At 43.0% G+C, this 18,748-nt stretch overlaps 1 protein-coding gene across 30 annotated transcripts in view; it reads right to left on the bottom strand.

Annotated features, from left to right (window-relative positions):
* Positions 1-18,748, bottom strand: part of ST18 (ST18, C2H2C-type zinc finger) — a 294,874-nt gene that overhangs the window by 79,519 nt on the left and 196,607 nt on the right. For all 30 annotated transcript variants that reach the window (XM_021089396.1, XM_021089378.1, XM_021089382.1 and 27 more), the window contains 2 exons: positions 17,024-17,078; positions 14,345-14,375 (listed from right to left, as the gene is read on the bottom strand). In XM_021089396.1, the coding sequence (XP_020945055.1) occupies positions 14,345-14,375; positions 17,024-17,078 (86 nt within the window). The remainder of the gene's footprint in view (positions 1-14,344; positions 14,376-17,023; positions 17,079-18,748) is intronic.

The following is an 18,748-nucleotide window of genomic DNA, read 5'->3' as shown; positions in this document are numbered from 1 at the left end:
GGCAGGTGACAGGGGCTGGGGGCAGGGTAATGAGTGGGTGAGTCAGGAAATCCTAATTGGTCCACAAGAGGACTGACAACTGGTCACTCCCAAAGTGCTGTCTTACGATGGCAGATCAGTCAGTTTTAAAAGTTCAGTCCTCACACGAGCCAAATTTTCTAAAAAAACCAATATTTAACCATCCATTAAAACACACACTAATGCACCAAAATTTGGAACACGGTCTAATAGAAAATATAAATGTCCTCTAAATCAACTATACTCCAGTAAAATTTTAAAAACTTGTTCTCCAGTTTATGCCCAAAGAAAAGCAATGTATCTCAATGAAATCATGTGTTGCAGCCAAACTCCTTTTAATTGCCTGTGGTTTGACAGATCCATCCCGTTGATGCACAGCCCAGCTTCGCCATGAAATATGTAAATAGCTCATTGACCTCTTCAGAAACCTAACATGATGTGTCATAGGGGTTTCCCCAAAAGAAGAGAAGCTCAATATATTAAGATAAAATTAGGAAATTAGAGACAGCAAGAGGTAGTTATTATGTGGATTTCAGAATCAGGATATCAAAAGAATTCACAAAGAATTTAAATATAAAGGGAGATTTGTTGTTGTTTACTGATAAATTTGGCTTTATTAAAGCCACAGTTTGTTTGTTTTTTAATTTATTGAGTAATACTTCAAGATACTTGCTCTATAGCATATAAAAAATTAAGATTTATGTGGTTTTATATTAATTTTGTCAAACAGCTGTATGAAACTAAAAGTACTAAGAAAAATTAAACAAATAATTTTTTTTTTTTTTTTTTGTCTTTTGTCTTTTTGTCTTTTTGTTGTTGTTGTTGCTATTTCTTGGGCCGCTCCCGCGGCATATGGAGGTTCCCAGGCTAGGGGTCTAATCGGAGCTGTAGCCACCGGCCTACGCCAGAGCCACAGCAACGCGGGATCCGAACCGCGTCTGCAACCTACACCACAGTTCACGCAACGCCGGATCGTTAACCCACTGAGCAAGGGCAGGGACCGAACCCGCAACCTCATGGTTCCTAGTCGGATTCGTTAACCACTGCGCCACGACGGGAACTCCTAAACAAATAATTTTGATCATGAATAAATATAAAAATGAAATTCACATAATTCATGAAGGTCCACCTTACCAAAATGGTGATTACATTTGAGGAGCCAATACTTAAAATTGCCTCACTTAAAAAATTTTTAAAGATGATTGCATCATCTTAGTTTCTCCATAAGTATTTTACTATAGATTGTGTTTCCTAAAAATATTAATAGTGGTTGTACAAGAATAGCTTTAAGAATTTAAGTTAAATGCATTTGTAGAGTTGAGTTCAAAGTTATTCTTTTCACCCAACTAATTAGGCAAAAATCTGAGTTTTTTAAATTGAAATTTGTATTCCTAACCAAAAAAAAAAATGATAAAATAATTAGGGTGGTGAAATTTCATGATGATGAGGATAAAAATCCTGTGCTTTATCTTTGTATGTTAGTTTATGGTAAGACCATACACATTAATTTTTTTGTGAGTATTCACAAATACCTAGTTTCATGTTATTTTTTATTTTTTTGTCTTTTTAGGGCCACACCTATGGCATATGGAAGTTTCCAGGCTAGAGGTCCCATCGGTGCTGCAGCTGCCTGCCTACACTGTAGCCACAGCAACACGGGATCCTTAACCCACTGAGTGAGACCAGGGATTGAACCTCCATCCTCATGGATACTAGTCAGGTTCTAACCTGCTGAGTCACAACAGGAACTCCTAACAAATAGTTTTAGAAGAAATTAAAGCAAATCACCTCCAATTTCCCTAACACAATATTCCACATAATTTTATTGAGCAACTGAGCTACCAGCAGAAATTTTGTAAGCAGAATATACTTGCAAAAATAGTTAGATTAAAATAAGCGAGAGGCTTGGTGCTATGTCAGCAGGGGTTGGAGGTGCCCTGTTCCCCAGGCTGGGTCCACAGACTGCAGGGTCCCCCTTTCTGAGGAGGAACCAGCATGCTATTCAGCTTGTCACTGGAGGAAAGTGTTCGAAGTGCCAAACCTCCAACTTGAAAGAAAGAGAAACTTAAATGCCAGTATCATTATATTATTTTCAAGTCACTCCCATGAATGAGATGCTTTAGTCAACCTGCCATTTAATTGACATCCTATTTTATTTTGTTTGGAGACACACTGGACCCTGACATCCTGTATGTCCCCCTCCCTGACTTTCTACCTTGTTCACATGGTGCAGAGCAGGGCCCGGGCCTTCCTAGAGGTCATGGGGTGTTTGTTAGGATCATGTGGGCACCGTCTCCACAGCTGGAGGCGGAACGGAGCCTTCTATGTGCACTTTCAAGGAAAGAAGACACAGTTAACTTTGTCCCAGGACTTGGAATTCAAAGTGAATTTGAACGATCTGGCTATCTAATAACCAGAATAAGAACATTACGTTTTCATAGAGGTTGTTCACTGTCACACTGGACCAGGACCCAGCGCGGCCAAAATTTCTTTTCAAAAAGTCCATTTCAACCCTCATCTCTGATTGGCAACATCAGGCAGGGTAAGTGTGTATCTGTGAAAGTCCAACAGAAAAAGTCTTCCCTAAAATTACTCTTGATCAAAAATAACCAAGGTAGGAGTTCCCATCATGGCTCAGTGGTTAACAAATCCGACTAGGAAACATGAGGTTGGGGATTCAATCCCTGCCCTTGCTCAGTGGGTTAAGGATCTGGCGTTGCCATGAGCTGTGGTGTAGGTCACAGACGTGGCTCGGATCCTGCATTGCTGTGGCTCTGGCATAAGTCGGCGGCTACAGCTCCGATTCAACCCCTAGCCTGGGAACCTCCATATGCCACGGGTACAGCCCTAAAAAGGACAAAAAGTCAAAAAAAAAAAAAAACCAAGGTAATTAATATTTAATGTACAATCACACGAATACACTTGAGATCATGTGAATTAGCCAGACAACTCAGGGGAAAAAAGCATATGTGGGAAACTTGTAAAAGAAACTATCTCTACTGTGCGCCAGGTCCAATCTATCAAACACTAAGTTCCTATTTATGTTGGTGGCACAGACACATCCGTAGTAAATGAAGGTGATCTCACTTATTTGCAAAGTAAAAATCCTGATGTGATGGGATGGATTTTGCAGCTTCTCTGTTATAGTGGGTCCGTCACCCCTAGAAACATCACACTGGTAGGACCAAGTGCATTGGGTAGGACTTTAAACGAAGATCAGGAAGCATAAAGTGTCACCTATTTAGGACCATAATGTATAAGCACGGGTGTTCTGGTCTCCAGTATGAATATTTATTTTCCTTTTTCCCAAGATGCAGACATGAACTCCTTATAAGGAGCAGGCTCTGAATGCTTATTGAGAATGACAGAGTGAAGCCTTATATGTTCAAAAATTTGGTGTAAGGAGGAAATGTTTTTACATAGATAATTATAATCAGAAACTAACATAGTTGCTTCTCTCTCTCTCTCTCTCTCTTTTTTGGCCATGTCTATGGCATGCTGAAATTCCTAGGCCAGAGATCAAACCCATGCCATAGCAGTGACAACGCCAGATCCTTAACCCACTGCGCCAACAGGGAACTTCATGGCTTCTTTCTCTTCAAAAGTATAATTCACTTACTTAGATGAAATTTGTGTATGATAGTCTTTATATGTGATTATCTTTTGGGAAGAAAGACATTCACGTTATTTTTGTCATCTAGAACAGAGGTTATCTATGTTGACGTTTTCATTCTTCACTGACCTCTTTTTCTGGCCATTCCAACCGTGGTTGCTACTAGAGGTAGTTCCCAATGTTCAAAAGAAAGGATTTCTCAGTTTCTAGTAGGTGGGTCTAGTAGGATCACTTAGAGTAGAAGTTTGCAGAAGGACAGGTGATGTGAGAGGAAGGAAAGGTGAGAGGGCAGGGGAGAGAGTGTGAGATGGAGACCCCAAGGGGGCAGGGAGGCGGGAGGAGGGCAGCAAACTGGGAGTGCCTGTGCACCTGTGTGTGTGTGTGTGTGTGTGTGTGTGTGTGTGTGTGTGTGTGCATGCACACATGTGCTGGGCACACAAAGACCAGCAGAAACAGACACAGAGAATAACATGAAGAAGGAAAGACCAGGAGACACAGGCTCACCCAGGGAGTGAGAACAACACATACCAGGACCCATGCAAACATAGAGACATAACCCCATCAAGTAATATGGCATTTCTTTGGCTTTGAAAGTGATGAAAAACTCTTTCAGAGCATGTAGCTGTTTGAACAGTGGTACAGCCAGGTAAGGACTCGGCATTGTCATTGCTGTGGCTCTGGTTACTGCTGTTGTGTGGGTTTGATTCCTGGTCTAGGAATTTCCACATGCCATGTGCACAGACAAAAAAAACCTCAAAAAACAAACAACAACAACAAACCAAACAAAACCCAAAGAACAAAAAACTGTACAAAAAAAAAAAAAAAAAAAAACAAAAAAGCAACCCAAAGAACAAAACACAAAGCACCCTACCAAAAAAAAAAAAAAAAAAGAAAAAAAGAAAAGCATGTGGCTGTTTTATGACCTCTATTGTAAGTGTCAATTTTATGTCTTGACATTTACCTGAATGCAGATATTTGGTCCATAAATCTAGCTCATTAGTTCCCTGAACTGAAAAACTGAAACCTACGGAGATACACAAGGTCTCTGGTATGAAAAGAATGTCTGGTCTTTGGAAAGCTTCCATTCATCCCCCTCAACTCCACTGGAACATAGGAGGAATCATTTCACACAACTGGCTGCCGAGGTGGATTAACATTTAAAAGGAGGATCAAATGTTAAAATAGTCAAGTGAGCACCGAATTAGTAGGAATCGCCTTCTCTGAGATGCTGTTAAAGTGGCATGTATATAAATGTATGTGTAATCTCTGTGCGTATGTGTAAGTACTTACATCCACACACACAAATCTGTGGAACGTTTGGCAGCCAAGTTTCCTACTGAATCAGAAATAACTTGCTTTTAAAGGCTGCACATCTCAGCAGTCACCCCTTTGAGAAAAGGGACCCCAAGGGAAGGTTTGAGAAGAGAGGTAACGTGGTCTGATGGTTCCGGCTGCTCTGTGGAGTGACAGGGGAGAGAGGACAGAGGCCGGCAGGGAGGAGGTGGCTGCCACACCAGGCGGGAGCCGGCTGAGAGCAGCAAGGTGGTGAGGGGTGGTGGGACCTGGAGGTGTCCTTAAGATTCGCCAGCTGAGCAGAGGGTGGGGCTCCTCCTGCCCTGGGCGGCCCAGTCTGGTTAGAGCAGCTTGTGGCCTCAGTTCTGCACGTGCGGGGTCTGCGCCACCCACACACGGGATCTGGTTGGGGACGCAGACCCACAGTCACAGATGTAAGATGGAGCTTCTGGGAAGTGTGGATGTCCTGACATGCGTGTGGACTGAAGGCCCAGAGAAGATGGCCCAGAGGGGACCAGGGATGCACTCGGCGTCCTTAGATGCTGGGATGCTGAGGGAACTGAGACACGGTCAGGGAGGCAGGGGGAGGTCAGGCAGGTGTGGCCTCCACCAACAGGACCTGGGGCCCTGGGGGCTCTGGAGCCGTTTCCACGGACCCATCGCGGGTTGACGGGGTCTGAACTCCCGAAGTTCTCACTGGGCCCCTGGGAGGTGAGCTTACACCGTGGGGTCTTTAAGGATCGGATGCTCCAACCCTCGCGTCCTGTCCTTGTGTCCAGCAGCAGTGGCTTTCCCTTCTGACTCGAGGCCTCGGGTCTCCCGCCCCCCGACTCCCTGGTGGATCCCTTCTACCAGCCACTCAGAAACGGGCATCAGGCACTTCCGGCCCAGCTGTGATGTTTTCCTGACTGCAAATGACCAGAGGCCATTAAGGGAGACGGTAACCGAGTTAAGAGCACCTCGCTTTCATGTTTAATGAGATATATTTGTAGAGGAAGACAGGAGTTGACAGTAGAGCAATAAATTAGAGATGATTTTTATGGTGAGAGAAGCCTGGCTGGTAGTCGAAGGGCTGGTGGCCCCTCTGCTGAGTAAACAGTCTTGAGTTTAAAGAACAGAAGTAGGGAAAGAATCTAAGAATTTGCCAGGAAAGAAGTGACAGAATCCAATCATCTGTTGATGGACATTTAGATTGTTTCCATGTCCTGGCTATTGTGAATAGGGCTGCAATGGAAGATTTGGTATATATACACAATGGAATACTACTCAGCCATAAAAAAGGATGACATAATGCCATTTGCAGCAACATGGATGGAACTAGAGAATCTCACACTGAGTGACATGAGCCAGAAAGACAAAGACAAATACCATATGATATCACTTATAACTGGAATCTAATATCCAGCACAAATGAACATCTCCTCAGAAAAGAAAATCATGGACTTGGAGAAGAGACTTGTGGTTGCCTGATGGGAGGGGGAGGGAGTGGGAGGGATCGGGAGCTTGGGCTTATCAGACACAACCTAGAATAGATTTATAAGGAGATCCTGCTGAATAGCATTGAGAACTATGTCTAGATACTCATGTCGCAACAGAAGAAAGGGTGGGGGAAAAAACTGTAACTGCAATGTAGACATCTAAGGATGACCTGACCCCCTTGCTGTACAGTGGGAAAATAATAATAAAAAAAAAAAAGAAGTGACAGGCACGCTATAAAGATAAAGAAAATTATCATATTGAATAGAAATCCTTCGCAAGGAGTTACTAACACATCATTCATTCTGAAAACCAACATTGGTAGACAGTGTAAAAGAGAAGATTTCTGGAGTAACACCATGTACTAGAGATACAGCCCTAAATAAGATAGAGGTCTTTGTTCCTCAAAAGTGTACAGTGTATCAAAAATAATTCCATGTGATGAATGAACGTTTTTTGTTCTTTTTTTTTTTTTTTTGATGTCTCCTCAACCAAACACTGAACTTGAAGCCAGAAGCTCTGCTATCTTTCGAATGGGTGGACAGATGGGTGAATGAATAATAAAATAGCTATAATTCAAAGTAATAAGTACTTTAAAACAGACAAGAAAAGAAGTGCTTTGGGAACACAATGGAAAAAAATAGTAGCCAGCCCAGGAGGTCAGGGGACAACTCATGGAGAAATGACATTAGTCATTGGCCTTAAAGAATGAGTTCAGATCCTAGGAGGGAAAAGATGAAGGAGAGTGTTTTGTCGGGAATAGGCAGTAACAGAGCTGGGATGGAAAGACTGTTTTATAAGATAACAAAATAAAATAATATAAGAACTAGTTTCAATTTACTACAAAAAACAGTCTTGTACTGAGACTGGAAGAACAACATTTGGAGGTGGAATGAGTTGGCAGAAGCACGTTCTCCTTCAAGGAGAATAAAATAAACAAGGAGAAAGATCACAGCAGGAAACACAAGTGAAAAGGTAGCAAAAGAGAGCTTCCAAGAGAATCAGAAAATAGGACTAAGCGAGCGGCACATGAAGCTCTGCTTCGAGGTGGAGGCAACGGTTAGGCAACTCCAGGGGCCAAGGCTGAAAGTGCCACATGGCAGAGTTTCCTTAGTCAAGAAGGCAGCAAGACCTGACACCTGAAAGCGTCTCTGGGGTCCCACAGCTGGTCTGACGGGACCCCCAGGACCCCGGGCTGCTTTGAACCCATGTTCCCTCTACCACAGGCACCCAAGTCTAAGCTGGCGGGAGACGCATGAGAAGTCCCCTGTGGAGAGGGGACCCGCAAAGCTGAGCACACCACGCTCTAGCTGTCAACACTGTGGGACACATTTCTTCCAATTCACACTTGAAGCAGGAAAAACTGCTCCAAGATGTCAGAAATAGTATGTTTGCAAACATACCCAGTCATAAAAACGGGACTTCAAGTGGGTCCAGCTTACTTAGAAGAGAAGAGCAGTGGCGAAGAGCTCTGCCTGGCAATTCAAGTTAATCGTTCCTTCCTTCCCGGAGGGTTGAGAAGCAAGAGACAGAGTTAAATACTTTTGTGCTGCCTTAGAAATGCCTCCAGGCACATTAGGGCTAGAAGATGGAGTCCACCAGGAACAAATCAGCTGTCACAGCTGGGCAGGTGGCACGGAAGCAGCATGTTGGTTAGCAATGCATCAAGGTGACAAGGCAGCCACGGGATGTATGGAAGCCGACAGAGGCTCTGGATTTTGCTTGTGACATAATCGTGAAATACGATGAGAACAGATGACTGTAGAGGCATCCTTACACAAATTCTTTCTAATAATCTAAAAAATATTTGAGGAAGACTTGGTTGGTTTCGAACACTTCCAAGTGGTGAAAGCAAAGACTCACAGAAGACAGAGGCTTATGCCTCGTGCCACATGACTATCAAAGTTGTTTCTTCAGCATCTGCTCCTCTTCATCAAACAGAAATGCAAACCATCATTAACATCTACCCAAGAATCCATAGACCAAGAAAATGCCAAAGACACCCAGATACCTGGCTTATCTGCCAACCCTCACCACGAAAATGAACAATGGAGCGTAGAGCTTATGCTGTGGGAGCCTCTCAAACCTTCATATGCATGGTAACAGCTCAGGAATGGCTTTAGAAGGTGGGCCTGGGAGTCTGCATTTCTAATGAGCACCCAGGGGGAGGGCTCCCAGCAGCCAGGCTCTGGGTTACCTGTGCTTCCCGAGGGGGAGGGGGCTCCCCCTCTGCAGGCCTGGGGCACTGTGCTGGGGCAGTGACGTTACCACATAATTCCTTGGTTTATTATATCCATGTGCTAGTTTTGTCCCCACCGCAATAACTGGGGCCACACAGGTGCAGAAGCAGTGCTGGATGAATGGAAGTCAAAGGAGATACTCTGTCCTCAACCAGGAGAGGCACGTCCTGCTGTGTAGAAAGATTTGTGTCACACGAAGAGCAGAGCTCAGTGGATGAAAAAATTATCTCTGTGGGTGAGCTCTGGAAATCGGAAAGCCGCAGTGAAGTAAATCTTCCGTGCGGCCCCAGGGGTGACATTTGTCACAGGTTTGGAAAAGGTCTGACTTCTAGAGATGTCCCATGCCTTAGCTTCCGAGAACCGCTGGCTGACACCAGCCACCGATACCCTTGTGATAACATTGGAACATGGAAAGAAAAGGTAAAGAAAATAAAGCACATTTTCTTCCTTTTTTGGGAGGAGGGAAAATTCATCTGAATATTTACTTACAACCCCATAGTGTTTTTCCAAAATGCAGGCATTACAATGTAAAAGAGAACATGTACAATTAGGCTACAGAGCCATCATTTTATACCTGCAACCTGGAAAACACCCAGTGATCCAGTCTCTAAGCTCACTGCACTATGAAGGGCTGGGGGCCTGTTGTTGGCCCAGTTCTAAATGCCTGCCCTTGGCCTTGGGTGGACGCCAAAAATGACACCAGCTCACTCTCTGTAAAATGCATCTCTGAAGGACAAGCCCAGGATACCCCATCACTTGGGAGGTAGCGTTTTGAAAAGAAAAACAACCAGGATGGGCAGATATTTGTACTAACTCCAGGTACTTTAACATAGACTTAAAATCACACGTTTGATTCACAGAATAAAAAATTCAGGAGGAAAGGCGTCTTTATCATCAGCAGTGCAGTGAATCAAGTAAGTGTTCTGGGGTCTGTTTGTAGGTCTGATATATCCCGCCTTAACTCATCAGTTTATTGATAAAGTTTAAGTTTAAGTAAATATTACCCCCCCCCCCACGAAATGCAGATGATAAGATGGGATGGTGTCAGAGCAGGTTCATCAATTGTAACAAAGTACCATCTGGCGGGGATGTCGATGGCGGGGGAGGCTGGGGTCTCTGGGAAGTTCTGTACCTTCAGAACTTCAGGTCTGCTGTGAGCCTAAAACTGCTCTAAAAAAGTAGTCTATTGGGGAAAAAAAAAATGGATGCCAGGGCCTGCAGTAACAGAGGACAATACAGGGGGGTCCAGGGAGGTGTGGGGTGTGCCCTGGACCACAAAGAGGCTCAAGCTCTTTGGTCCAGTCCCTTACTCATCAAAGACATCACTTCCCTGAACCCGGCTGGTGAGTTGAATGTGGACAGTGTCCCTTGTCCTGACTCCTGGCTGGGCTGGCTGTAGGGATCCAGCTGGACCCCAGGCACAATTTCCACATGTCCCTCAATAGGCACAATTTCCACATGTCCCTCAATAGGCACCTATGGATGGCTTGCGCACTGGCCAGCTCAGCGCTGACCGCAGGTACGTCAATACTGATGGAACCCAGGTAGTGGGGTGTTCTTGGGAGACAAAGAACTCTCCTTACATTTTTATTCTTGTTGAAAAAGCCTCCCTAAGGTATTTTAAGAGACGTTCTTACTCCGCTAAGTACAGGTTAATAAACTAACCCCCAGGAAGGATGATTCATGACCCAGAGTCACAGGGTCCATAGCAGCCCCCGAACCCTGTACCTGAAGGCAGTTGAGGATGGGGGAGGGGACGAGAGTGGCACCTCAGCACCCCCTCCTCACTGAGACTCACTGAGTCTTCCCTTCTAGGTTAAATCCTTATCACTTCTTTTGGTTATCGGTTCGTGTCCCCTCAAAGTGGCTTTAGGAAAAGAGGTTTCCTTTAAGGTGTCAGTTCCTTGGCTTCTGATTTATAGGTTTGGCTACATTTGGAAAGACACTGCCATGGTGAATATGGCAGATATGTTACTACATGTCCCAAATTGGCACTGAGCCCTGGATTTGGAGATCACAGCAATAAAGAAAAAGAAAGGGGTTTCTTCCTTCTTTTCTCCAACCTTGTGATGAAAACAACTTATTTCCTTTAACCCGGGTGAAAGATTTATCAACACTTCATTTCAGAAATCAGTTTTGGCCCCTTTCATTTCCTTTAGTTGTCCTTGCCAGAAATCTCTGTGCAATGAGCAGTTCCCCCAAAAATCATGACCACTAAAGGAAACTTTAGTTTCAAGAAAAAAAAAAAACAACCTGGAAAGAAAACTACTAAATATTAAGTATTTAACTGATATAAAGACTGCAGTGCATGAAATGAGTAGAAGAAAAAAAAAGCTATCTAAATAAGGCGCAGATTTTTTTCATATGTCGATTACATGTTATTAAATCTATAGCTTATTGATTATAGAACTCATAAAATAGGTAACATTTTAAAACTTATAAGAAGACACCACATGATAAGGTTTTGGATGAAGGAGCAAATGATATAAACTAAAATGCAAAGAAACAACTAAATTACAATTTTATTACAAAACCGAAGCCAACTGGTGGACCAATAAGACCATCAAAGGACAGTGGGCTTCGACTCTAATGTAATTAAGAGCCTTGAATTCACGGCGCCTCTGTGCAGTCACATAGGAAAGCCATCTCAGAGGCTAGAATATATTTTCCTAATTAGAGAAAAGGGGTTGGGCTGGTGTAAAGCACTTTGCCAATGCAGGAGACAATTACCAATATTAGCAGATCAGTTGCTGGAGGATCAGACCAAGGATACTAGTAACAAAAGAAAGGAGCAGAGAAAATACAATGGTCATGATTTAGATGGATGCATGAGAGCCTTCTCAGCACCACCTGTAACCTGAATTGTGTTGGCGCAAAGGCTGGAAATGCTAATAAGGCATATGATTAGAGGTGGGTCTGGGGTTATAAATTGCTTTTTTAATGGTGGTGTTAGCAGCTGACATAGAGTATATGAAGAAGATGAGAATGTCAGTATCCATTTTTATTAGTGTCAGAAACAATATGCAGTATATTTAGATTAGCTTCATTTGTATCAGTATTTTTATAAGTAGTAGCTGTAGAAGCAGAAACATCCAATGTATTTTACAAAGAAGAACTAAATACAGTTGCCAGTGTTCTCCACAAAAGAGCCAGAACTTTTACCTTGGGGAAAACAGGCCACATTTCCTGAGTTAATTCAGAATTCAAGAGCACAACAAATGCTGGATTCTGGATCAGAAGAAAATTTTTAAAAAATGCTAAAAATATATCCTTCCATATGAATCAGAGCTCTTTTCCAAGATTGAGACGGGATGACAGGGTCCATATCTGATCAACTTAAACCACCCAAGACACCACTTGAGACCTATGTAACCTAAGTGTGATCATAAATGAACAATAATCAATAAGTTTTATAAACTTGTTCTTAGTAAAGAAAAATAGGTGAGTTAATTTTGGTTATGAATTTCCGCAGCAATTATCACCACTTTCTCAGTTGATCTCATGACAAACTAGGTAAAACTGAGTATCAGACAAAACGTAATTGCTAGAGAATCAGGAGGATAGGAAATGTGATTTTATGTATCTTATTTTTAAACATCAAAAAAAATTTTGACCACGTCCACGGCATGTAAAAGTTCTCAGGCCAGGGACTGAATCCTTGCCCCAGCAGTGACAATACCGTATCCCTAACCTGCTGAGCCACCAGGGAACTCTCCAGAAAATGTTATTTTAAAAAAAAAATTTTTTTTTGTAATTTCAGAAAACTAGGCTTTGAAAAATAGACCACAACAGTGAAACTATAGAATTTAAAAAATCCAGTTGCTAAGGACATCAAAAACAGACTATTTCTTTTTGATTTCTATTTTAGATAATTAGTATTAACTGCGTATCAGAGAAAGCCCAGCCCTGGTGGTACGAAGCTGGCCTGAGTCAGGAGCCTGGATTCCTTACTAGTTGTGTAATCTTGGGCTATTTCCATCAACTCTTTATTTACACTGTCTTCATCTGAAAATCCATAGTTTCTACCTTGTAAGGTCCTTGGTAGGAGTGATGGGACGGAATGCTCCAGAACGCCCAGGAGTGTCTGGCTCTTAATAAACAGTCGTCTCACTGTCATTATTGATGCCAATAAACCACTTACAGGATAATTTCTATTTCTCCAGAAAGGTCACATTAAATATTTTCTCCTCACGGTTGCTTCTCTCTGCCAATGCCTTCCTTTTTACTCTGGGAATTCTGTTTCTCCTTAGGCCAAAACACCCAAGTTATTCATTCTTTGAAAATTCTCTCTTGTTTTTCAAGTTATTCTTCAAGACACATCCCTGAAAAACCCTCCCCCTCCCCAGGAAGAGCCCGATTCTCTAAAAAGACTCCAACCGAAAACACAGTCAAGCCTTCAGCTGGGCCGCTGGAGGACTGACCCCAGAGGGCAGACGTGCAGATCCTGGCCTTGGTCATTTTCACCTTCTCTCTATCTCTCTGAAGGAGCACCCAGGCCCCCCAAATAGGAGCTGTTACCAAGAGGAGGTTTAAGAAGCAAGAATCTGAGAGGCCAGACACTGCGGCTGTCTAATCCTGTCCTGATGTGTGTGTGTGTGTGTGTGCGTATGTATTCTCTGTTCTCTCATAAAAGTTATTTGAAAGGTAAAATTCTCCATGACAAAACCAAGGCCATGGGTTTCCTACAAACGCATTTCCACAGAGAAAAGAACCTGCATGAAAGCTGGTACCCCATTCTGATGGATCCATTTGCCACTACATCCAGGAACCAAGACTTGCAGGCTGGAGGTGCTAAGATAGCACTCCTGTAGGAAATCAGGAGCACAGTTGCCTGGAAAAACCACTCTGTAAATCCTAAGTGCACACATTGTGAGCCAGCCACTGTTCCACACCCAGACACTCACACATGCTCTCGTTTTCACACCTCTCCCTGAGGAACACACAGAGACCATGGCTGTTTTCAGAGAGGTGGAGCAGACCGAGACTGTGGGACTAGAGAGGACACAAGGGGCACATCTTGCTGACAACGTTCACCAAAAAAAAAAAAAAAAGCACCAGGACAGAAAATATACTGGCAGCACGCACTTCTTTTTAAATATTCACTTTAAAAAAAAAAAAAAACAAAAAACTATACTTTGCAAAGACTTAGTGAAAAGAAACCCACTTGGAGTTTATTCTGCAAAACCCAGTGAAGTGGAATTTCCAGCGCATTTCCTGGAGCTCAGAGCACAGGATCTAAAGTGAAAACGCTGGGACCCACCCCAAATCCCGTCAAATTTCTACATTCAGAAATTCCCATGATTATCTGATAGAATTATCTGCTCATTAAAAAGGCACTCAGAGAATTTAGGACTCAGTTATTCCTTCATCAGGTTCAAGGATGTCGCTCAGGTACTGACCTCCGGCAACACAACAACAAACCACATCTGGGCTGTGTACACAGCGGCGGCACACCCTCCGACAGAAAGTGGTGAGCTGCTCACATTGCAGGGAAATGTTGTTGTTGAGGCAACAAAATAATAGCTTGAATTGTTTTAGATCAACAATCAGTACTTTCTCTTTGGCGTAGAGACAGAGGCTATATGAAATAGAACCACTGGCTATTCTCACAGTAAAATGAAGATTCTGACGTTTGAAAGGTACAGAATATTCTAATAATTAAAGCCAATCCATCTTACAAAAAGTAGTGTAGGCCAAACCTTACCTGAGCTCCTGGACGAGACAATCCATTGTCACTATTGACAAAAAGAAAGAAGAAAAATCAGTTTATGATGTTGAAAGCTGTGACAGAAACCTTTCACCCACATGGATCTGAGCCACAGTGACCTGACAGGTGGTTGCAGACCCCACTGGCTTGCCGTCTGGACCGACTCATCTTTTCTGGTTCTGGCTCTTTGAAGACAAGAGAGCAGGTGACCCAGAACAGATGGCTCTGGGTTAGCACCTTGGGTGACCCTGGGACCTTCCAGTCATGGATTGGACTTCCAAATACCCATCTTTAGAGAGTCATTGAAAACTACCTGAAATGTCTTTTAAATCAAATTTTCTTATTTCTGGGGAAATCTTCAAAAGAATCCTATTTACATTTTTTATTGATATTAAACAAGTATTTAAATAAAACTGGCAAAATTTTATTACTAAATATGTCCTAAAAAAAACAAAAAAAGTCCTAAGAAGTTGTTCCATAAATTTCATTCCTGTAGGAAGAGAAGGATCTGCTTCTGCCTTGTTAATCTCAAGATACTTTTTTTTTTGGTCTTTTTAGGGCCGCACTTGTGGCATGTAGAGATTCCCAGGCTAGGGGTTGAATCAGAGCTATAGCTGCCAGCCTACACCAGAGCCACAGCAACGCCAGATACAAGCCACGTCTGCGACCTACACCACAGCTCACGGCAACGCCGGATCCTTAACCCACTGAGCAAAACCAGGGAAGGAACCCTCAACCTCATGGTTCCTAGTCAGATTTGTTTCCACTGCGCCACAATGGAAACTCCAAGATCCTTTTAAAAATAAGAGATTTGTAGGAGCAAAAGGGCTTGATTTTTCTGACATGATGAGCACAAACGAAGTTCGTGTTTACAAACACCTGCCTGCAGAGGAGAAGCAGCTTATTGAGAGAGGCAACAGGTGGTTGTGGAGGTGACTCATGCTGCTCGAGAAACTGCTGCTACACTTCTCAAAGAACATTTTGGCTCGATTCAGGGGTGTACACATATGTGCCACAAGGATTCAAAGTCCAAAAAGAATGGCAAACTCGAATACTCACACTTTAAAAGTGTGATAGAATTGTGTGCTCTCAGAAGTCAGAACGAGAGATTTGAATAATCCAAATTCAGTTGGTAGAATGCTGATATTTATGGCAGATGTGAGCTTATCCTAAATAATGATAAATCTGTTTTTTTTTAAACTTACATTCCTTGAAGAAGTCAGCTGCCCAAAAATCTGATATTTATAAATATTGCATTCCAAATGTTGGGATATATGATGTAATTACTTGTATTTTTTTCATTTTTCAAAGTTTTACTGAAGTAGAGTTGATTTACAATGTTGTGATAATTTCTGCTGTACAGCACAGTGATTCAGTTATACATGTACACACATTCATTCTTTTCCAGATTCTCTTTTTTTTTTTTTTTTTTTTGTAATTGCTTTTAAAGTAACTTACACTAAGCCCAGAAAACAGTACACTGTAAAGCTTTAGATTGGGTAGGGAAAAGTCCCACTCCTGGTATATCAAGATTCGGCGTTTAAGTTATCATGGCTAATGATAACCATGGGTGTGTTATGTATGTATGTATGTATGTATGTATTGCTGTGCCCGGTGGCATGCAGACGTTCCCCAGGCTAGGGATCAAAGCCAAACCACAGCAGTGACAATGCTAGATCCTTAACTGGCTGAGCCACTGGGGAGCTCCAACCAGGGTCATATTTTAACTGGGAAAAAAAAAATCATCCTGGAATTTTTAAAAAACCTGGGGATTCTGGAGTTTACTGAAACAGGAATTATTTGCCTTGACTACACACACAAACACAATTTACGAAAGCACTGGACTGGATTAGACACACGAACTGCAAATCTCAAAACGCTTCCTAATGACTGCATAGATGCTGCTGGGCCCCACCCTTCCTCAGCCAGGCCCACAGGAGGCAGGTGGGTGGGAACAGCTCCCCAGCTCAGCTCACTTCCAGAGGCTGCGCCTTGCGTTCAGAATGAAGGGTCACAAAAACACAGCTAATTATAATAAAAGTTATTTTCCTTAAGGGGTATTATTGCCAGTCAATCCTGTTTTCCAGATGTTGAGATCATCAAGGGCCTGTTTATATTTCAATATTACATTACCATCTGTTGGTTACAAAAAGAGAGGGATCACCGGCAAGTTAAACCTTTCAAATACTACTTTGCAGAGCTGCCGGAAATTCTCAGCAGGGACAGACCGAAAACAAACATCGTCATTTGACTTGAACTAAGTTTAGATTGGGAGCCACTAAACCGGATAACATAAACATCAAAACCTGCTTTGGCTGTAAACGGGCAATTCGGTCTTTTCCCTTGGCCGTTAGAGGCCACGCCAATAGTCTGAGGTCTCCATGAAGCCTCCTTCCCTGCTCTCCTTTGCACGATGTTCAAAGCCACTCGTGGTTGCTTTTTGTAAAAAAAAAGGCATCACATATCACTTGGACTTTTCTGAGTCCTTTAACTCCTGATTCATAGTATTTTTTTGCCTCTAGTGCCATGATCCAATGTCCTGGCTTGATCTGAAAATGGGAGCCCCAAGGAAGCTGCAATCATGGTGACTGCACATTAGGGCCTGAGCACTGGCACGCACGCCCGCATGCCATGGTGTGGTGGGCGCAGAGCTGGGGAACCTGCTTGCTAACTCACCCTTGGCTCCTTTAGTGCGGGTGCGTAGCGTTTTATCTTCAGCCTCTGCATCCATCTGTAACGTGAACACAAAGTCCTGAGGTCATTCCTTTGACATTGACCAACATATGAAAACACGTCGTTAGACGTTCTGAAGGTCATTATGAGAAACAGAGCAGGCTTCCATGCTCCTGAATGGCATCTGACTCTGCAGTGACAGGGGACGGTCCTCACAGCTCATGGTTCTGGGAACACTTCCATGGATGCTGGAACCAGAGGGAAGGGACAAGAGGGCAGGTACCCATGTCACAAGGGTCCCCTAGTGACTCAGAGAAGTCTGGCATCACAGAGATAGAAAGAAGGATCCTCTGATTAACAGTGGGTGTGGCATTAACCTCAAATGCCAAACCAAAAGGTTTCAGACTAATTTACCAAACTGGGCTCCTTTGCATTTCTGGACCCTTCCTGATACACTGCTCTCCCTAAGTCAGGAGAAATCACTCCAGTATAAAAAAGCCACTGGCAGGCAAAACCCTGCAGTGGTCCCATTTTCGAATGCCACTGGCAATGCCGATCATCAGTGGCATCCAGCTACTCCCGTAACTCCAGAATAAACATGGGTTATCATCATCCAAATCTACAAGGAAAGTGAAATTTGAGTGTTGTATCTGTCTGTTTCAACTTCCCCAAAACATCGTTACTAATTATTTTAAATATAATCAAGGCAATTCTCAAAAGGAGGCAAAGACTTAAAAAGCCTGAGGTTTTTGTCCACCTGGAGATAGATTCTGACCTGACTACATCCAACCATGTCACTAGGATCCTCTAAGCATCTTTTAGTTTAAGTCACTTTCGCACATGATCAGAAGGCATCCTTAAATAGAAAGAAGTCGCTCTGCTCGTTGAGAATCAGAGGCAGGCAGAAGGCGTGCTCCGTGGCTCCCATCCTTGAATCCTGACACTGTCGGGGATGTGATGACTGCGATGGTAATGGGAGCCGCGTCTCTGCTCTCTGAGGCTGAGTTGTGATGGAAGGCGCTGACCTGCCATAGACTTATAATAGGGGAGCAGGTGTGGCAATGATGGACTTTAATTTCCTTTAATAAACCTTTTATGTGCCACACTTTTACTGCCATTCGACGCTCTCCAAGGTCCTGCACATAATAGGTTCATTACTTTTGATTACTATAGTCTATTGAGACAAACAACTCCAGAACACACTATATATTATGTTCAGTTAAACCAATATAGACTATTTATCCATTGTGCATTTTTTCACCTGCAACACTACAGGCAAAATTAACGACAGCTCTCGTAAGCTAAAACTATTAAAACCACCAGTACCCTTTTGTCATCGTTTCATAATAAACACCACACCAATCACTGAACTGTTTTTCAAATTAGCAAACAAAAAGTGTCCGCTGCTTTTCCGAGCAGCAGTTGCTTTAGTCGAAATAAAACGGTGCCTTGCTATGAATATTTTAAAACTACACGATAAGAGAAAACAACAGTCACACGGAGGTGATTTTTTTTCTCCTGTAGATTTCCCTTCTTTTAAAACCACATAGATTTATGACAGATGTGACACTGCCTGGGATTAAAGTGGTTTGCTTTACACAGGACAGTAAGCCCTGCGTCCCCTCCAGGAGTCTCAGCTGCATAGAAAGGGGCTTCGCTCAGGCTAACTGCCTGCCACGTGCTCAGCGAGAACTGGATTACGAGACCAGGAGCATGAGGGTTAAAATG

The sequence above is a fragment of the Sus scrofa genome, chromosome 4 (genome assembly GCF_000003025.6).
Source record: "Sus scrofa isolate TJ Tabasco breed Duroc chromosome 4, Sscrofa11.1, whole genome shotgun sequence".
Lineage (NCBI taxonomy): Eukaryota > Metazoa > Chordata > Mammalia > Artiodactyla > Suidae > Sus > Sus scrofa.
This window is presented reverse-complemented; position numbering and strand designations above follow the sequence as displayed.